This window comes from Carettochelys insculpta, chromosome 27, assembly GCF_033958435.1.
Source record: "Carettochelys insculpta isolate YL-2023 chromosome 27, ASM3395843v1, whole genome shotgun sequence".
In the NCBI taxonomy this organism is placed as follows: Eukaryota; Metazoa; Chordata; order Testudines; family Carettochelyidae; genus Carettochelys; species Carettochelys insculpta.
In genome coordinates, this window is record NC_134163.1 from 13,322,600 (window position 1) to 13,344,491 (window position 21,892).

The window sequence follows — 21,892 nt, forward strand, 5'->3', positions numbered from 1 at the left end:
GGGATCTCATTGGCTCCATGGCTGAATTTCTGGCTTTCAGTCACTAGGATCAGGGTGGCAATCTGTTCAGGAAACCAGGTTAGCCGATGGTCTTTTAAAGACACACAACCTAGTTAGAGAACTAACAACATGCATCCTGCAGCTATGTTTAGATGGCGCCCTAACCTCGGAATAAGCTATGCAATTTGCGCCACGTAGCTTATCTCGAGTCGATTTCGATATAAGCTATTTTGGTACGTGGAGCTGTCTAAACGGTGCCACGTCTCGAAATAAAGCCCTATTTTGAGCATCCCGATTGGGGCATGCTTACAGTTCGCTCTCTTGTGAATGTAGAACACATGGCCAACTAGGGTTAAAGAGTGGGGTCCCGGTAAGAGGGAGGGCCTGAGCTGACAAGGTCCTTGCAGCAAGGTGGAAATGGCCCAGTATCAATAGCACTACTGCTCTGGGTGCTAATACCTCCTCATTAGACTCTGACAAAGGCTCACATCCCCCTGTCTGATCTAACTTGTTTTTTCCTCTTTTGATAAGTACTATTGATACTGAGCCATTTCCACCTTGCTGCATAGACCTTGTCAGCTCTGGCCCTCCCTCTTTTTGGGACCCCACTCTTTAAATACCCCTCTGAAACCACCCCCCCCACTCATGCATCTAATGAAGTGGGTTTTTGCCCATGAAAGCTTATGCTCCAGAATATCTGTTAGTCTATAAGGTGCCACAAGACTTCTTGTTGTTCTCATTGCTATGTGAGCTTCTTTGTGATCCCTTTGCTGTCTTCCACTCACAGGATTGTAGAGAGGGGATTCTACAGTGAAAGAGATGCAGCCCATGTGGTCAAGCAAATCCTGGAAGCTGTATCTGTAAGTTTGCTACTGTTTCTTTATCTTTCAGTGGTATTTTGGCCTCTCTGCCTTTGTTAGATCCTGGGGGTCATGGACCGATGTCAAGGGATCACGACCTTTAGAGCTCAGTGAATAACTGCTGTAAATGAAAAAGTTTGGGGTGGGAGGGTGGGAATTGTGTGCCACAGTGGGGGGGGGTTCCCCATTTTGTTTCCTTTGTAAAGTTTTTTCAAAAAACTAATTTTGATGCAAAACTCAAAACGAAAAGCGGCTTTGAATGGAAATGTTTCATTTTTGACCCTGACTGGAATAATTCGGGAGGGGTCAACGTGAATTCTCATTATGTGTCACTGGAACTGGATCTGCTTTTTTTTTTACACCCCAAAAAAGCTTCAGCCAAAAAGAACAGCAGATCCCAGAAGAGCAGTTGGGAGGGAAGTCCCAGTTTAAAGGGAGGAGGGTACCCCTATGGCAAAGGTTCAGAACCAGTGGTCTGCTGGTGAGACCAAGAGATAAGCCATCAGCACTCTTTAGTTCTAAATCTCTCTCTAGCACTGTGTGATCTTGGACAATGACTCTGTGCTTCAGTTTACCTAGTAGATAATAACTCGCCGGCCCCTGCGCAACTTCATTAATGCCCCTCCAGCTCTCTGAGCTCCAAGAGCAAAATATCATGTGATTTTTTCCGCTTCTGTTTCTTACTCTATGTTCGGTTCCCTAAAACATGACAGATGGAGGCCAGGGGCTGGGGGATCCTGCTTTATATTGCAGCATGATGCTGTTCACAGAGGACTTGCAGGGGGTAGTTTTGTTATTTAAGCATCATGGTTGGATGCATAAGTGTATGTTCATTAATTGACTCTGCCACAGTCTCCCTTTATGACCTTGGTCAAGTCACTTAGCTGTACGCAGGATCTGATGCTGTTTCTGTTCTCCCACCCCTTGCCTTGTCTGTTTAAGTTAAACTCTTTCAAGCAGAGAGTGTTGCTTACTCTGTCTGTACAGCACAATGGGGGTATAGGGGCTAATGTAATGTGATGTAAGAGAAATATTGTGCCTATTTAAGGCATTTTGCTTAGAAGAAGCCAGTCTCCTCTACGTGCTACCAGACTGCCTAAGGCAAGCGGGGAGGGGATCTCTGAGTACCTGAGAGAACAGCCACAGCTTGTTTTACTGTCTGTTCTTGGGCGATCCATCCTGCCAATAAGGTCACCGGTCTTGGAGATCAGCAGCCGTGAAACAATGGAGAGCACAGCTCAGCAGTGCTGCAGATTCAAGCCTATGGCATGTGTTTGTGGGGGGAACGAGAGCCGGAGGGGCAGGGCCTCAATCTGTCTTGCTCCTCTCTGTCGTGGAAGGGAAGTGCCAGGGACTCTGAACACAGCAGGGCCAGGGCCACGGCATATGTCTAGAGCCCTGCAAATCTGTTCTATATCCACATCCATGGATGGGGATGCGGCTATCCGGGGATCTTTTTGGCTGATATGGCTTTGGATACAAATTTTGCATCCAGGATGGTGTTGCCTGTAAGGTGAGCACTTGGGCAGCTGCCCAGGAGAGATTCAGGCACCTCCCAGATGATTAGCAGAGCATCCACAGCTGGCAGCCTGTGTTTTGCCTGGTAGTGTGCATCTGAGTGTGCCCCCGTGTGCATAACAAAATTTATTCTGCCCACAGATGGAAAAAATTAGAGGGAACCTGGATTTAGGGCCATGTTGGTATTTTTACAGGGTTTCCTTAATGGGACTGTTTCTCAGCTGGGCACTGGGGCAAGGGGGCAGCCCTCAATGCCCAAACTGTCCCCAGGGCTGGTTAATAGAGCAATGAGTCGGACCATGGGCATTGGAGCAAGCTTGTCCTCATCAGGTTGGTTTCTAGAAAGTACTGTCACTCTGCACTGCAGTGAAGTTTACAACAGCTGCCAGATCTGCCCAGCCCCAGAAGCGCCTTTGTATTCCCACACCACTGAAAAATCCCTGCAGCTCCCAATGGAACCTAAAGTGTCTTGCTTGGAGGAGAAGCCTCTTCAGCTGTCTTCTTCTGGAGATGATAAAAGAGGCGGTGAGCAAATACCTTGGATTTGTATCAGGAAGGTCGCTGCTTCTCTCCAGGAAAGGTTAACTGAAGAGAGTCTCCATGGCAACAGAGGGTTTAAAAATGGAATCGCAGAACAGAAAATCTCCCTCGTCTGCCCACGTGGAAAGTGCACATCAGTCCACCTAGGCAGGGAGAGAGCAACAGTTGACTTCGCTGGCTGGAAGTCAGGAGGTTCCTTGCAGCGTGGGTGACAGATATCAGTGGCATGAGATGTCACCTGTGGAGGAAGGTGCAACTTGCTGTGAATACAGCTACCAGAATCTGATCTTGAGTAAACGCTCCAGGATTTGGTTCAATGTAATTAATACACTGAATGCTGCTGTGTTATCAGGGGTAACCCCTTACTTTTGATTAACCCTGAGTTGGCTTTTTCTCCCGCTCTTGGCATTCTTGCTCTTTCTCGCTCGCTCTGGCTCTCGCGCTCCAGTATTTGCATGAAAACGGAGTCGTCCACCGGGATCTGAAACCAGAAAATCTGCTGTACGCAGACCTCTCCCCGGATGCCCCTCTCAAAATCGGTAGGTTGGGAAGGCAGGCAGCTCCCATCCCAGGGGGAGTGGGAATGGGGTTCTTGAGTTTAGTGGGCCAGAGCAGACTATTGTGCTCCGAGAAAGGAGACAGTATGAAACTACATTGTCCAAGAAGCAGATGAGAGAAAGAATGTAGGATGCTGGTGCCCATGGTAAAATTCCCATCAGCCTCAGTGGGGCAGGATATCACCCTGAGCTGCAGCACTGTTCCGTCTGAGCTTTCCTGTGTACTCTAGCATGAGAAGAAATTACTTCCTCCTTTTCACAGGTAGGATAGTAATAATCTAGGCTCAGATTCTCCAAGGAGACATGGGGAAGTAGGCGCTCACACCAGTGTTCCCAGTAAGCTGAACGCCCCCACCACCCACAGTGGGCAGCATGTGTGTCTATGGGTGGTGCACATCCAGACATGTATCAGTGCATATAACAAAATTTATCCTGCCCATGGATGGAAAAAATTTGAGGGAACCTTGCTCAAATCACACTAAGTTTGTAACTCCCGCAGGCTTCTTTGAGTGGCCTGGCCTCAGCTGATCAGTGGAAATCTGAAATTCCCATGTGGGCTGTGGACATGCTGCTGTACTCTTGTCCCTTTGGGCTAAGTAATTAGCCAATATTTGAGGCCTTATTTGGTTGTTTACAACGGGAGGAATGATCAGTGCGAGGAGTCAGATCTATTCTTGGGTATAGTCTTATTTACAAACAATGCACACCCTGGCCTGTCTCCTGCATCACTTCAGAAGCCAACAGCCGGCCATTACCTTGCCGAGAAATTCTGAAGTCTGCCCCTCCAGTGAGCTCTGTGTCCAAAAATCTCCCTCTCAGAGCTATGCTCACCTGTCTTCTCTGACTCTCTCTCGACTTATCTACACCTGAAATTTGTTTTGGAATAACCTGATTTTTTTTCTGGATAAAATGCCCATCCACACACAAAAGATTTTTTTTCTTTAGCATCATCTGATTTTTCACCCTAATTAATAAACCCACTAGGGCAGCAAATTTACTGAAATTAGGGAGGAGATAGTCCCACATCTGGCCATCCTCCCTCTAGCTGTCACACTTAGTGGCTGTTCACCTGTGTCAAGCATCAGGGGGTAGTCGTGTTAGTCTGTAGCTGCAAAAACAATGAGAAGTTTTTGCAAGGCATCAGACGATGTGGGTCTTTGCCCATGAAGGCTTATGCTCCAAAATCTGTTAGTCTATAAGGTGCCGCAGGACTTCTCGCTGTTTTCACCTGTGTCAACCATCCTGCTTACCTAGCTGCTGCTCTGGGGTCACTTGGATGGGATATCACCACCCTGTTGAAGTTCTGGCTCATAGAGGCCAGATGAACACAGGCTACAATGAGAGAAATGTAATGGGAATTCTTCGCTTTACCCCCAAGTCCTAGACTTCTAAGTACCTTCTCAGAGCTGTCCCACAATGTGCAGTGAGGATAAATCTGAGATTCACAGACCCCAGCTGAGATGCACAGAATGTCTACCCAGGCTGTTGAGGTCTGATTTCAAAACAGCCCAGCCCCGTGTAGACAGGATGATCCGCAAGGGAAGCAGCTTAACCTGGGATAACCAGCTGGTGTGGATGTGCTGCTTGGGCAGCAGGTGTTCCAGATCACTTAGTGTGGATAAACATTTTCTAGACCAACTTCCAAGGATGGACAAGCCCTTGTACACACACAGTGCAAAACCCATAGATGAGGTAGCCTCCATGTTTGCAGCCTGGGCAACCCCTGTTCACAGTTCCCTGTAACCTGAGTGCTTGGGCAGCTGCCTAGGAGAGATTCAGTTGCTGCTCAGCTGATTAACAGCATGCCCACAGCACCCACTGCCAGCAGCATGTGCTTCTGTTGGTGGTGGACATCTGCACATGCCTTGGTGCACATAACAAAATTTATTTTGCCCATGGGTGGGTTAGAAAAAGGGAACTCTGCCCCATTAATCCACCTGATTAGCTCTGCTGAGGACTGGCTGGGCAGTTCAGTGTCTCTGGCAGTAGCCTCCATTGTCTGCAGCTGTTTTGCTACATAAAGGGATGAATTGCCCCTTCTGTGGGGTGTGAAAGAAGGTTGCTCAGCACACCCAATGGGCTTCACTGAGGTCTGTGGTTGTCTAGGGCCAAGGACCCAACCCAGAAGGTTGTCACTGACACCTGTGGGCATAACAGTCCTTTTCCTGCTGGTCTGTTCCCTTACAGGTGATTTTGGATTGTCCAAGATAGTAGATGAGCAGGACACTATGAAGACTGTGTGTGGCACTCCAGGCTACTGTGGTAAGTGAGTGAGCAGGGAGGAATTGCTTTGTAGGGCGTGTGTGGAGGGGGAGCAGAGCAGGAGCCCAGCTCAGGTTTGCTCAGGTGAGCAGTATGTCTCTTTGGAATGTATCTTTGCATGTTATGCTAGATAGGTTTTCTCTGCACAGGGCTTTTGCCAACCTGCCCCACCCACTTCCAGCTGCACAGAAAAACCTTTGAGCTGGAAGTTCTTCAAGCCCAGGCTAGATTACCCAGTTTGGGGTGGTATTGAGGGGCTATTACAACTTCAACTCTGGTGTAATTGAGGCTAGAACCAATGTTCCCTCTAAGTTTTTTCCATCCATATGTGGAATATATTTTGTTATGTGCACTGAGACATGTGCAATGTGTACCACCAAGAGAAACACTCGCTGCCAGCTGTGGGTGCTCTGTTAATCAGCTGGGTGGCACTTGAATCACTCCTGGGCAGCTGTCCAAGTGCTCAGCTTGCAGGGAATGCTGTCTAGAAATCAAACACTATGCAGTCAAGGTGCCCAAAAACAAAATCCGGGTCTCCAGTGCCTTCTCCCAGTCCTCCCTGGGGAGGAGAGACAAGTTCTCCCACAATGGGCACAAAAGGCTGGGAGTAAATCAGAATCCTAAACCATCCTGGTGCAAAGAACTAGGGGCTACACCTCCCAGGTATGCACGGCTGAGATCAGAGATGGCGAGGGGGCAGTAATGTGGCTGTGGGGACCCACACCCTGGGAAGGCTAAGCCAGCTGCTCAGACCAGGTGCTGATCACTGAGTTGACTCTGCAGTGAAGACCTGCCCTAAGAATTGCCATTATGTCCATTTACCTGCCTTAAAGGGAATGGCCAGATCACCTGGGAGAAGCACTGCAGAGGGGTTAGGGAATTAAGCAGCTAACTCCTTCTGGCTCTTTTGAAAATCCCACCCTGGGTGTGCAAAGGTTCTCAAAAAGCATTCCCTGTAAGCCGCGTGCTTGGGCGGTCACTCATGAGAGATTCAGGTGCCGCCTGGCTGATTAGCAGAGCGCCCACAGCCACCGACAGCTGGCAGTGTAGGTTTCTACTGGTGGTGCACATAACAAAATTTATTCTGCTGCTGGATGGAAAAAATTAGAGGGAACGCTGCTCTCAGGCCAAACTTTCACAAGCAGCTAGTGATCTGGGTTGCCATTGTTAGATGCCCTGGTTGAGAGGCCTTGAGTCTGACTTTTTTTTTTCCAAACAGTACATAGCGTCCCACTTCTGTAGACCAAGCTCCTTTAAGGCATCTCAAACTGGGCGCTCAAAATCTCTAGGCGCTTAAAAATGTAAGAACAGCCAGACTGGGTGAGATCAAAGGTCCATCTAGCTCAATGTCCTGTCTTCCAGCAGTGGCCAATGCCAGGTGCCCCAGAGAGAATGAACAGAACGGGTCATCATCAAGTTAAACTGTAGATAGGCCCTTAAAGAGATGTTCTTCTTTTAAAAATTCATCTATCTTAAGGCTCAGATTTTCAAAGCAAACCAGAACATCTAGATGGCCATTAAAACGCATTGGAACTGCAGGTTTCTTAAATTCTTTCATGTGCAACTAGTCATATCTTGAACTCTAAAGATGGGAAAATATTTTAGAGTCTTCAGGGAGGGTTCCCTAGCAGCGAAGGCACAGGACTGGAACTCAGATGATCTGCAGTCTCTTCTTTAGTCCATCACAAATGTGTTCGAAACACTTCCTCCTGTGCCTCAGTTTCCCATAACTGTAATATGGGGATAATTACACTTACCTGCCTCCTGGGGACATGTGAGAGGTAGCTGGCATTTGTAAACTGCCTTGAAATCTTCACCTGACAACATGCTACAGAAGTGCGGATTTATTTGTAGGCTTTATTTAATATTGCTATTCAACTCCCTATTTCTCCTTGCTTCTTGCTGATCTTGCTCCATGAAATCTAGATGCTGCTGCTTTTGTGTATAATCAGTTTCTAATCTGCTTCACTCTTGGTTCTTCCCGTACATTGTCATGAACGGTGCAGTCTTACTTCTGTTCTAAATACTATAAGGGAAATTTGAAATCCCAACACCAAATCAAGTTTTTGATTGATGCTTATTTTTTAATTTCTTGATACCAATTCTCTTCATATTAGAGTTAAAAAAGATCTTTGGAATCTGAATTTTGGGTTTAAATTACTTCCTGTGATCCCTTTAACGGAAGTGGCTTGAAACAGGAAGTAAACTCAGAATCAAGTTTTGAAACACAGTCACGGCTTTGAGCTGGTAAAGACAGTGATTATAAACATGACCCATTTCAGTGACAAATGGCTGTTTGACTCGAGAATAACTCTTACTCCATGACATTGCTTTGAATTTATACCAATGTATCTGAGAACAGATGCAGGGAGGGAAGTGCAGTGGTTAGGGTTCTGGCCTAGAACTCTGGAGATGTAATTCTCCGCCCTGCCACAGATGTCCACTGTGTGGCCCTGGGCATGTCATTTAGCGTCTTGTTACCCCATTTTACAGACAGGGAACTGAGGCAACAGCACTGCCTTGCTTCCCCAGAAGGCAGGGAAATACTCGGATGCTAGTGTGATGGGAGCCATATAAGTACCCTAGATCAGTGTTCCTCAATTTTTTTTTTATAAAGTACCCCTTTTAAAAAAAATAAGGACCTCCAGACTTCTCTTGAGGACTGCTAAGGGTACATGAGAAACCTGACCCTAAGGTAATTTGAGGTTTGAAACAAGGTCCAGTCAACCTTTCCGGATGACTGCACCCTTTTCAGGAGTCAGATTTGTTTTGCAAACCACCAAATTACACCTCACTTAAAAACTACTTACAAAAACATGCCAAAATATCGCAGAAGACTCCTACTGAAAACTGGCTGACTTTCTACCATCTTATTATCAGGTAAATGAATTGGAACAGAAATATTGTACTTACATTTCAGCCTAAGGCATGTGAAGCAGTAGAAACAAATCACTGAATGAACTTTTAGATTGTACTGTGTTTTGGTTTTTTTTTATGTGGTCTTTACTAATGGTGTGTGTGTGTGTGTGTGTGCGTGTGCGTGCGTGCGCGCTGCTTTTTTTTTTTTTTTAAATGTAGCCTGTTGTAAAACTAGGGAAATGTCTAGCTGAGTTGATGTGCCCCTGGAACAGCTTGGTGTACCCCCAAGGGCACATGTACCCCTGGTTGAGAAACAGTGCTCTAGATAGCAGAACTTGATTGTCAGGATATTGACAGATGCCTCCTGCTTGCTTATTTTAACTGTGAATTATGCTTTCAGCACCTGAAATTCTCCATGGCCGTCCGTACGGACCTGAAGTGGATATGTGGTCTGTGGGAGTCATAACGTATATATTGTGAGTAATGCTGAAAATCTCTGAGCCGCCCCCGCCCCCCTTCCTTGCTGCTCTTTCCCACCACTGCCCCTAAGCCGAGAAGCATTGACTCCTCTTAACTCCCTCTGCTAATGAGTCTGGTGTTTTCACCAACTTGTTGCGGCAGGGACCACCCCACTCACACTATTGCGTGGCTGGCCTGTGCAAACTTTACAAGAAGGAGGACTTCCATGAGCAACAACAAGATTCTGGTGACTCCTTAAAAACTAACTTCTTAGGCTATTAAGGAGAAACATCTGCGGAAGTAAGCTGCATCTCACAAAAGCTTATGCCCTAAAACCTTAATAAACTTGTTTGCCATCACTCCTCCTCCTGCAGCTCAGCTTACATGAGGCCTCTGCTTATGATCTTCTCGTGGAAGTGCTTGCTAACAGGATGACCCTGACAAGCTCAGTACTTAGCAGTTACCGAGTGATAGGGTTGGATGGTCTTTATGCTCACTACTATATTTTAACTCCTTAGTCACAGCAGTAAGCATAAGAATGGCCATACAGGGTCATACCAAAGGTCCTTCTAGTCCAGTGTCCTGGCCTCTGGGACACGTGGCATTGGCCACTTTCAGAAGAATGAAGAGAACAGGTATCATCAAGTGATCCTTTCCCATCGCCTGTTCCCAGCATCTGGCAAATAGAGGCTAGGGACACCATCGCTACCCATCCGGAGAAATAGCTCTTTTTTTGAACCCTGTTAAAGTCCTGGTCTTCCCAACTTCCTCTGGTGAGGAGTTCCATGAATTGACTGCATGTTGTATGAAGAATTTTTTTCCTTTTGATTTCATTGGGTGACCCCTAGTTCTTGTGTTATGGGAACAAGCAAATAACTCTTTCTTATTTACTTTCTCAACACAGTCATGATTTTGTAGACCTCTGTCCTACCCCCCTTTAGTCATCTGTTTTCCAAGCTGTGAAGTCTCAGTCTTAACTTCTCCTCATATGTGTCAGCCATTTCAAATCCCTCATCTTTTTTGTTGCCTTTTTCTGAACTTTTTCCAAGGCCAAGATATCTCTTTAGAGACAAGGCGACCGCATCTGCACAGAGTATTCAAGAAGTGGGCATGCCATGGATTTCTAGAGAAGCAATAAGATATTCTCTGTCTTATTCTCTATCCCTTTTAAAATGATTCCTGATGTGCTGTTTGCTTTTTGGGCTGCTGCTTGCTGCACGTTGTGTGGACGTATTAAGAGTAAGCAGTTAAGTCTAACAAGTAACAAGGATCTTCAAAGGTACTTAGGCACCTCAGTGCCTTTGGGAGTTATGAACCTTGGTACTTTTTGAACCTCTGAAATTAACTCTTTAGAGCTCTCTCTCACTGGTTTGAGACAAGGGCTCATGATCTGGCCCTTTATTTGCAGATCATAAACAAGTCATGTGAAGAACAGGGGGAGAGGAATAGTTGTGGCCTATTGAGAAACGTGGCAAGATGGTTGTTATTTGTTCGACGGTATCTCAGGGTGTGTTCCCATGTTCTTTGATCACAGATATATATTTTTTTTTCAAGCCTCATTCTGCTTTGAGTAGCTTTGACCTCTTTATGTGCAGAACAGAGGCTACACCAAACCAACAATACAGTTTGCCCTGCTGGAACACTTCATTTTTTTTTTTTTTTTCCAATTACTGGATTCAACTTTGAACTAACAGGGCCCTGCAGGCATGTTGTAAACACAGCTGGAGCAAGAAGATCCCTTCTGACTGGCTGAACTTCAGAGTAACAACAGCGAGCGCCAGCCAATAAGTGAACGTCCATCACTGGGCAGATGGAGGCTGGTTATCACCTGGGCACCAAATTAACTTCTTATTAATAAAAAAACAACAAGGAATCTGGTGGCACCTTAGAGATTAACAGTTTTATTATGGCATAAGCTTGTGTGAGTTTCAGCTCTCTTCGTCAGATGCATGAAGTGTGTGTGGGGGTGGGCAGGAAGGAAACAGCCAATAGGGATAGTATATGAGGGTTTATTTTAAAGCTTGTCTCTAAATAGTCATTTGTTATCACACTTACTCACAATGAGTAGAACTTTACTTTGCTACTAGTCTCACTGATTTCAATCAGCTGGATTCTGTTACTCTTACACCATGGTAAAAGATGAGAGAATGAATCACATGTGAAAATGTTAAAGCTGATCTATCTGTGGAAACGGACCATCATAGCTATTTGAAATAACTGTGTGGTCATCTTTACCCATGCAGATACTCTGTTCCAGAATAAAAGTTACTCCACTTTAAAAAAAAAAAAAAAAAAAAAAAAAAATTGGAATAGCTACCATCGTTACTTTCCCCCATGTAGACAAGACCTTAGCTATATTGCTTAATGCACAGCTGGTAGGCACTTAGACAGCAACTTTTTGCATTCATGCAACTTTCACTATGGCCTGATGGAGATGACAGTAAAATGTTCAGGACAACCGAGAAATGGGTCTTTTTTTCAAAGTGAAAAAGTTCCTTGGACACATGCTGACTAGTTGTCCCAGTGAAATCCAGAGTAGCTCTGCTGATGTGGGTAGAATTGTCTTAATTTGTAATGGTGTAACTGAGCTGCAAAATTTTATCCGTGGCTCTCCAAAATGATCCCCAAAGTATTTTGAGTAAGTCGCAGACATTCTGCATCTCTTGTCCTATTTGGAAGGTGCCCAATATTGGTCATAAATTCTAAATACATCCAAACTCACAGCAGGAGACGGAAGCTGTCTGATTGTTCTTATTGGTTCCTTTTCTCAAGCCATCTGCCTTCTGACGCATAGAAATTACTTATGGGCAGGGTCACCCTTTAAAGTAATCCAATCTGTCCATGAGGGCAAATGCAAGATTGTTGTTCCCTGGAGGAAGAGCTCCAGTTTTTTTAAATGGAGATACACATCTCCTAGAACCAGAAGGGACCTCAGGAGGTTATCTAGTCCACTCCCCTGCCCTCTTGGCAGGGCCAAGCACCATCCCTGACAGCTATTTGCCCCAGTCCCTAAATGGCTTCCTCAAGGGATGAGCTCACAACCCTGAGTTTAGCAGGCCAATGCTCAAACCACTAAGCTATTGTCCACAGTGACTGTCAATGTCTCAGGTAATAATGCTTCTGGCTCAGATTCACAAAGGCTTTTAGTTTCCTAACTGCCACTGAATTCTGTGGAATTCCTCTGTGGCTGTAGGCTTCTGCCACTTTTCTTGACTATGCCATGGTGTTACAACTCTGACTGGTGGAAACTTTCCCCTGCTGCTGCTTCATCGCCTCAGGTTCTGTTTTCTTAATTTTATCCCACTGTGTTTTCAGGCTTTGTGGGTTTGAACCGTTTTTTGATCCAAGAGGGGACCAGTACATGTACAGCAGGATACTGAACTGTGACTATGAGTTTGTTTCCCCCTGGTGGGATGAAGTCTCCCTCAATGCCAAGGACTTGGTAAGTCACCCAAGGCCACAGATCTAGCGGCCATGATGGGGAAGAAGTTATGGCCTTCTGAAGCTCTTCACAGTCTGCCCTGGACTTCACTATTGTGAGCAGTTTTGTATCATCTGCAAATTTTGCCTCCTTGCGCTTTATCTCTTTCTCCAGATCACTTATGAATATGTTGGATAGGACTGTTCCTGTTGTGGCCCACTGGAGTAGACCCCTGTCTATTACCTCTCTCCATTCTGAGAAATCTTAGGTAGGGTCAACCTTGGGCATCAACCTGGACCATTGGAAATGTTCGGCATGCCAGAAACAGGTCTGGCCCTCTGTCTCTTACCATGAGCTCCTCAAGAGAGGCTGTAAATTCTCAGTATGTGAGCACAAGGAAAGAATGGTCCCAGAGAGATTCTCCAATACAGGTTGAACCTCTCTAGTCCGGCACCCTCAGGATCTGACCGATGCCAAATGAGAGAATTTGCCAGACCATGGAAGGTCAATATTGTCTAGAAGCATTACCAACAATTCCTGGGTGAAAAGCTTTCTATTTTGTTGTAGCTGTTATTAAATAAATAGTACACACCATATTGCAGAGCAATTATTCTGAAGTTCAATATTGAAGTACTAAGGTCTTGAAAAGTACATGTGAAATGTTTAGCAACCTCCATTTTAACAAAGTACAATTGACAAAAACAGAAGAAGACAAAATTGGATGCACCTGATAAAATAACAATGACAGGAATCACTCTGAAGTTAAAACTCTCACTGCTTCCAGCAAGAAAACAAATTAAAACCAGTCCAATCTGCATGATATATGAATGACTAATGATCTATGAATGATTATCATCCACTGCTAATTGATAATATAAATGTTTTACAATCAATACACTTAAAAAAAAAACCACAGGAATGCACTATTTGTCAACCAAAACAGAGCAATGAGCTGTCTTAATTTTTTTTCACTGTCTGGCCCCAATTCAGGAAAGTACTGAGCACATGCTTTGTGTACTGAGGCCTCTAACAGTCAGTGTTCCCTGTAAGCTGAGCGCCCAGGTGGTCACACAGGAGAGAGTCAGTTGCCACCAACCTGATTAGCAGAGTGCCCACAGCCACTCCCAGTGAGCAGTTTGTGTTTCTTTTGGTGGTGCACATCTGGTCATGCCTTGGTGTACATAACAAAATTTATTCCACCCATAGATGGACTAACTTAGAGGGAACACTGTTGACAGTGCTTAAGCAGAAGCACACAATCCCCATTTGCTATACTCTATAATGGGATAAATTCATCCTGCCTCCTGCTTGTGATGATCATTCTATGTCCTAAACTGAGAAGATGCAGAGTCCTTGTAACTGCACTCCCCATCCTCAGACTGCAGATGACATTAGTGATAACGTTTCAATCCCTTTTAAACAAATGTATTAAACTTACTTGTTTGAAATCTGGTTGCAGGTTCAAAAACTGATTGTCTTGGATCCCCAGAAGAGGTTAACAGTGCGCCAAGCCCTAGAACATCCCTGGGTCACTGGCAAAGCAGCTAAATTTGCTCATATGGATAGCACACAAAAGAAAATGCAAGAGTTTAATGCCCGGCGGAAACTGAAGGTAATGTTACAGAGCCACCGTGTGAATCGTTCTGGTGTATTTCTTATTTCCCTTATACACAGGCTGTACAAATTGTCACTTTCGGTCACTCTTCAGAACGCAGGGGTTTTAGTGAAGAAACACTTGAGGTTTGTCTACACTTTCAAGCTGATCTGGATTATGATGGGGTGGGGTACAAGTGTGCAGCAGAGTTTCCTCTACAATAATTGTTTCTATCCATGGGTGGAATAAATTTTGTTAGTGCACCAAGGCATGTGTGGATGTGCACCGCCAGTAGAAACACACTGCCAGCTGTGGGCAGTCTGCCAATCAGCTGAGCAGCACCTGAATCTCCCTGGGGCAGCTGCCCAAGCACTCAGCTTCCAGGGAACATTGGTGTGCAGCCCAACAGCTGTACCACAATAACCTCATGTGCCATGTTCCCTGTATACTATGTGCCTAGATAGCCACCCAGGAGAGATTCAGTGGCTGCCCAACTGATTGGCAGAGTGCCCAGAGCCACCTACAATAGGCATAATGTGTTTCTATTGGTGGTTCACATCTGCACCTGCCTTGGTGAACATAAAATTTATTCCACCTATGGATGAAAAATATTAGAAGGAACGTGGCTCATGTGCAGATGAACATTTATGAGAGTGTCACCATTTTGGTGGGGAACTGGATGGCTCGAGGCACTGGTGGAGGATATGAAGACTTCTGCATCTATGGCTGTTTCCACTGCAAAGATAGGTCTGTTTTCACAACATTAGCTAAAATTTTGGTGAGGATCAGGCACAGGTAGTTTCTACGTCAATGTGCGTAGCTGAAATACACCCAAGGGGTCTAGTGTTTAGTCTCCGATACCTACGCAGAGAGAGAAATCACCTGTGCCCAGATTTCCCTGGGCTTTGACAGTACAGTTGCTAGCCTGCTGTAAAAACACACTTTTCTTTTACAATGGAGACATAGCCTGTGGCCTCATTTCAAGTCTGTTTCAAAGGCATTATGCGCTGCTGTATGTTTGGTGGCCTGTGGGAATCAAAACAGAAGTGAAAGTCCATCCCTAATGGATGGAAGTTGATACTAAGGAATGAACGGCCTGGGTGAGGGTGGTCTCTCTGTCTCTGTCTGTCTCCCCCCACCCCCTTTTCCGAGACAAACTGCTCAACAACCTTTCTGACACTAAATTCACTCTATAAACTTAAATGAAAAGTTTCCTTTTTTAGAACGAGTTTAACTAATGAAAACATAATTGTAAGTCTGTTCATTGTATTTATGTGTATTACTTATAGATATATATCAGGTCCCCAATCCTGCAAAGATTTCCGCATGTAACTCTACCGAGATGCGTAGTCCAAATGACTTCCAACTTACATATGCATTAAGTTTTGCAGGGTTGGGACCTATGGCTACACTTTAGTATGATATAAAATAAATGTGATAGATTGGAAAATGTTAATATGATTAAAATAAAATCCCTCTGATCAGCCTAACATGATTTGATCTCTTGTAAGAATACCTCAGGCTCTGATCTAAGCTATTCAATATATTTCCTTAGACCCAACACGCATACATATGAATATATGTGTATATTATAATATTCCATTTCCATGTGACCTTGTCCCTTCATCCCACTGGCCCTATCAGAGAACCACAGTTATTTTGTTGAGGGCATTTTATTTATCAACACAGGCCTGGAAGCCATTACAACCATTTCGTGTACCATCAGGGTGTTTCTGAACATACATCCGAGAAGCAAATCTCTGACATTCAGCCTGGCACCACAGCTGTTCACAAACTCCTCTTGTTTGTTGTTAAATAGGCTGCCATGAAAGCTGTCGTCGCTTCTAGCCGTCTTGGTAACCATGGGCATCATGACAGCTCCAGAAATGGACGTGCTCAGGAAGGTACAAAAGACCCATGCCTGGGTCAGGCAGCTGAGCGCTCCTCCCTTCAAGACAACCCTGGCAGCTCTTCTGCAGCCAGCTGCCAAGAATCTAGCACAACAGGCCTCTCTGCAAAGGCAGAGAATCTGGAGACTTTCCGAAGTAGCTTTCCTGCAGCTCCCAAGATTGCATTCAATGGGGCCAGCTGTGAAAGTTAATGCTATGCATACAGCTGCCGGCTCTTAAGAGCTATAACTAAATAACATCCCAGCGACTCTTGGCCACAGCCACGTGGAGGGCGAGTAAGCGGAGAAAGACACAGCAATGAGAGGAGCACCTGAGAAATTGTCAGACACTGGGACTCCACAATACATAGCATGTTGTAGGAGTGCTTTGAGAACCAGCTGGTCTGTTGTGCGATGCATCCTTGTGTAATGTCCTGTCTCCAGTACAGTTGTAACTGGTGGCTGTGTGTGTGGACGTCTGTATGGACCAACCTAGCAACCAAAGTTGGCAAGCTGGACTTCCAACAAACTGTTCATGGCCACCTGGTCTATGGTATATGAATGAGGAGCAACAGTGGATACAGGTATTTTCACCTTTCCTACAAAAGGAATCATGTTGTCTTCATGACTTGTAATGTAAATAACCCTCTTAGATATACTGAATGAAGGAACACAGTGGATCTTATATCTAATATTGCTAAATCTTCAAGGCTCCACTGTGGGATATTTTAGGTAGGGTTGGTAGATAAAACTGAATGTGGTCATTTAATGCCATAGAAGAAACACTGTTTGCCCTCTTTCGATTTGTGCTTCAATTACACTCTGGTTTCATACTTCAAACTTTTACGTTCAAAGTTTTAAGAAGTTCAGTTTTGTGCTGCAGACAACAATGCAGATCACAGGGTTCTTAGTATCAGATTAAGGTAAGCCTTGCATGGTTCTCATCAGGTTAAACTAGACTAGCCACTGGCTAGCCCAAACTTTTCATTTGCTTTCTAAGCCCCAAGTTACACAGTCCTAGTGATGAACAATGAAAATATTTCTTCAGAGCATCCTAAAACGTTGTAACATGAAAGAAGCACTCTTATTTCTGCGTATCTTGGATCGCAGACAATGTCTTTGTTCAGCATAATCTCACTTCAATTTCTAAAGGTTACTGAAATCAATTAATAGAATATTTATGAAACATATTAATTAGCTTTTTTGTGCAATTATACACTGTACTGCAGGATAGTCCTTCAGACACGAAGTCTGTGGAAAAACAAATTTTAAAAATATATAAGCTATTTGGAACCGTGAGCTGTCATTCAGTCTGCTCAGGCTATGTCTGCACCAACACACAACAGCGACTCACTCAGGGTTGATATTCTAGGGCTCAATTTCATGTGTCTATTATGGAGAGATGCAAGGAGTAAGGGAAGTCGATGGGAGAAAAATCTCCCTTCAACCTTCCCCAGAATAGACAGCCAAGTTAGCCGAGCGCAGATATGTCAATTTTAGCTACACAATTGCTGTAGCTAGAATTGTGTATCAGTGATCAACTTACTTTGCCTAGTGCAGACTTAGCCTCTATAGGTCCAGTCTTAAAACAGTAAAATGTATAGTTCCGTTTAAGTTAAGGGAACTATACCCACTTACAATACTGAGGAGCTGGCCCTGTGTATAGAACAACAGGTATCTGGCAGAAAACCTCAACTGAAAGAGATTGGAATGTGTAAATAAGGCTCATTTTTGATACTTTGTATGTACAGTTCAGAATCTGATAAGAAAGGGCTCTCAAATAAAACTTCCATTTTCATTTATCCTAAATATTTATGATCGCTGATGCAAAAATCTATCTAAAAATGGATAGAGAACAAACTATAGCACTGTAAAAAGTGATCCATTAAGAAACAAAGGCAAATGATTGTCAGATTTATTCACAAGTAAAAACTGGAAAGTTTATACATGAGGGTTTAATGGACAAAATTTGTATTTATGTGCGGAGCATTTAGATGTGAAGCAAAAAATGTAATAGGGGGAGATGAAATCCAAAATGTTACCACCTGGAAAACTGCTACTGCTAAGCTGGAGAAGTATTTCTCTAACTTAGCAGTTGGGACATCAACATCTGAGATGCCCTAGAAAGATATCAGTTTGGATGCAGACAATTGATTTTGCAGATAGTTAAACATGCTGGCACTGATTTTGCAAAACTCTTAGGATGAAATCATCTCCTCACAAAAGACAAGGGAGGTTATATCTACACAACAGAAGTCACTGTTGGAAGGGATTTCCCAGCAAAACTTCTGTCAACAGAGAGCAGCCAGACTGCCCAGCCCTTCCTCAACAAAGGGCTGACCCGAAGCTCTGGAAACAGGGCTGTCCAGTGAACTGGAAGCCCTGTCTGTTGTCTACACAGCTGTTCTTGTCGACAGAACGCGATCAAGACGGGCATTATACCTGAACGGGGAGAGGTATAATGCTACCGACGGTTGTGTCGGGTTTTGTCGACAAACTGTTGACAAAACACATTTTCCCAACACAAGCCCAGTTTTGCTGGAAAAAGCCTCTCGTGTAGACATAGCCTAAATGTTTCACAGGATTAGGGCCATCATGACAACATAGCTCATAAAGGTAGGGTCCAACCCAGTGAAATACTAAAAACTACCTGGCTGACATCACTGACTGCTGAGTAGTCTCAGAGGGGGAGTTGTGTTAGTTGGTAGCTTCACAAATAACAAGCAGTCCTGTTGTGCCTTAGAGACTAACAAATTTATTAGGTCACAAGCTTTGCTGCCTAAAACCCACTTCCGCTCCATTTTCATCTCTTGAAATAGGTTTCACCCACCAAAGCTCATGACCTAATAAATGTGTTAGTCTCTTCCAGAAGACCTTCTGGCGGAAGAGGATGTCCACACACAGAAAAGCAAATCAAAAGAGCATTCTGCTCTTTCGAAAGAATGGGCCAGGGATCGAAAAATACGCCACCATGAGGACCGCTCTTTTGAACAAAGGGCCCCTGGAGTGTCAACACATACTTTTTTTCCAAAAGAATCTTTTGGAAAAATGTGCTCTTCCTCATGTGCAAGAGGAAGAGGGCCTCTGGAAGAAGCGCTGCGTCCTTTTGAAAGGAATTTGAAAGAGAGCTTTTTGTGTGTGGACATTCTGCTTGCTCCTTCAGAAAAGGGCCTGTTTTTTCCAAAGGGACTGGCTAGTATAGATGCGGCCTAAAGGTATGTCTACACAGCAACATTATTCAGAACTAGGCTACTCCGGAAGAGAGATTCCGGAATATTGGTTTTATTGTGTAGGTGCAAGGAAAATTATTTCAAAATAACTTTGCTGTGTAGACATACTCTAAGGTGCAACAGGACTGCTTGCTATTAATGATGTTTAAGAGGTCTTTATTTTGCTGGATGGACTATGTTTTTAAAAAAAAATACGCAGACAACACTGAATAAGACAAGGTATTGCAATCACGGCAGGAATGCAAGGGAAAATATTAAGCGAAAAGAGAGAGAAATCTGTTTCAAAAAAGAATGATTTTGTAAACAGTGATAGTTAAAGATAGCGAAAATGTGCTCCCCGGAATCAACCTAACTAGAATATACAGCTTTGATCTGTAGATATGTGTCTTAATAAATAATTTACAAATTCAATTAAGTGTTGTGTTATGGGTATTTATAAAAGTATCAATAAATATTAATCATGCTAACACATGGACCCTTTGTGTTTACTGATGAGCTGTCAGACATAGGGGAAGGTTGGGGACTGTATTGCTGATCTGACAGGGACAATAATTCTCAGCTGATCTTTTTTACATGGTTACTTAAATCCATCTTCACATCGCAGATTTTTCAGGCTTTGGGAAACTGAATACTACATCTAGGTCTTTCATTGCCTGGCTTCTTTTTGAATGGAAGAAGGGAGAGGATTTTCAGCCTGATTTTCCTTTAGATTAAGTCGTCTTAGCGTAATAAAAATCTTCGCTTCCAAGCAGGCCATCTGTTGCTCAAATGGACTGAGTTAAGCCTGCAAAGAAGATGGATGTCAAGAAAATTAGAAATCCTTTTTCCGTTGAACTAGAAACAGTGCCTCCTAACAGTTGTTAAGGAGAAATGCTGTAATGAGAGTTGGGATGAATTCGGTGTACTCAAGGTACTGCACAGTTGGGATCATGCTGCCATAAAGGACACTTAAAAATTTCATTTAAATAAGAAATGGGGGAAGGCATGACGGCACATTGGAATGGACCTCTTGGGAGACTGTAGCAGGAACAATCTCAGTAGATGATATTTGGCTGGCAAGTCGAATCACCAGCTCTTAAGGCTTGTCTTTGGGGGGACCCTTGGAAAAGCTAAGATGAATTAGCAAATGAGGTTAAGGCATGCACTGGGCATTTTAAATGGGGAGTGTAATTCACATCTTGAAGACTAACCTGCACTAGCTCTGATCAAACTGGCATGCTCGCCTAACACTAGACTGTAGTGAGCCCAGGTAAGCAACTGGATGAGCTAATTGTCTCAGACAGGGTTGCACTTGGTGTGGTTAGCAGCGTCCCACTAGTTTTTTCTCCACACCTGTCCAGAAGGTATTTTGTCACATGCACAAATATGGAAGAGATGCACGGCATGGGTGGGGAGGGGATGGAGCATGAGGGGGGCGGGGGCATGTGGTTGGTGCCCTCTGTGAAATCCTCACACCAGTTGCCTCTGTTGGTCCAGATTTGACATGTGCTCCGCCTACTGACTACCCCTGTTCTAGGCTGTCATCCTGTTGAGACTACCCTAAAATGTATGACTGTAGGCACCAGACCTGAAGGAGAGCTCTATGTAAGCATGAGAGCTTGTCTCCTTCTCCAGCAGCTGTGGTCCAGCAAGAGAGATCATCTCATCTCTCTAATATATGGAGACCAGCACAGCTTCAACAACATTGTAAAGGACTTTAGGTTTGCAGAAACAATGGCTCCCTGGGCTGACTCTTTTGTTTGTTTTTTCACACTATCACACACTTAGAGATTTCCATTAAATCCCTCTGCTGAATGGAGTGAACACTGAGTGCTTTAAATATAGGTTCATAAATCATTCATCCGCTCCAAAGTTACCTCTGCTGGAATTAGAACATGCCTAGTGAGTTCACACATTGAGCGGTTTTGTTTTTGCTTTGAGTTCCTAAACAGTTCAATCAATAAAACAAAAAATATAAACTTCAAGGGCCCAGGATAGCAAATGGCCTTTAGTTTTCCAGGAATATCTCAAGCTAAAATAGATTCCCCCTAGCCCCAGCCCTCCCCTCTGCCCTTCTTGACTTGTTTGGCAGCTGACTCTGATGCTTTTTTTTTTTTAAGGATTGTAAAAGGTAATTCTCTGAAACTGGGGTAAAGAAAATGGATGCTGTGACGATTGCAAAGGATGTAGCTAAGCAGAAAAAGCACCAGCTCCCATTCTGGCTGGGGCATGGTTACACAATACACGCCGAAAGAAAAGTTAGAGGTTGGGCCCTTGTGGCTGCTTGAAGTAGAAGTAGCTTGGGCTTCTGCTTATAACCTGTTAATAGTGAGAGGTAGTCAGAAAAATGTTGATTCATTTAACTTGAAATGTTTTGTGGGAACATTTTTGGTTTGATGCACTGCTGATAAATTAGAAATAGAATTCTGAGGGAATCCTTCTCAATATTCTGCTAACGAGCATGGGAGCCACGGTGCATGGTCTGCAACACCAAAGCGCACACACCACATAAACTGCCACTGGATCAAGGACCTCAGGTGTTCCAAGATACCTGATGTGGACTTGGCAGTTTGGAAGTCCTGTGATGTGTTTCTAGGATCACTGAGGCATTCCGCATGTTACAGCTATTCCAGAGCCTGGGACCCTGCAAAAGTTGGCCGAAACTGACACAATACTTGTCAGTTTCCTGGCAGCCCACAGGGGAAGAACTCCAGTCTGGTCAGTT

At 44.3% G+C, this 21,892-nt stretch overlaps 1 protein-coding gene across 2 annotated transcripts in view; it reads left to right on the forward strand.

The window, feature by feature from the left end:
* The window catches only part of LOC142002446 (calcium/calmodulin-dependent protein kinase type IV-like), a 45,819-nt gene extending 25,906 nt beyond the window's left edge, over window positions 1–19,913 (forward strand). The window contains exons 5-11 of one of the 2 annotated variants that reach the window (XM_074978574.1): window positions 788–860; window positions 3,367–3,457; window positions 5,663–5,737; window positions 8,997–9,072; window positions 12,371–12,497; window positions 13,936–14,088; window positions 15,890–19,913. In XM_074978574.1, coding sequence (XP_074834675.1) covers window positions 788–860; window positions 3,367–3,457; window positions 5,663–5,737; window positions 8,997–9,072; window positions 12,371–12,497; window positions 13,936–14,088; window positions 15,890–16,171 — 877 coding nt within the window. In that variant the 3' untranslated portion in view covers window positions 16,172–19,913. The remainder of the gene's footprint in view (window positions 1–787; window positions 861–3,366; window positions 3,458–5,662; window positions 5,738–8,996; window positions 9,073–12,370; window positions 12,498–13,935; window positions 14,089–15,889) is intronic. The other variant, XM_074978575.1, reaches the window with a different exon arrangement.
* The last annotated feature ends 1,979 nt before the right edge of the window (window positions 19,914–21,892 follow it).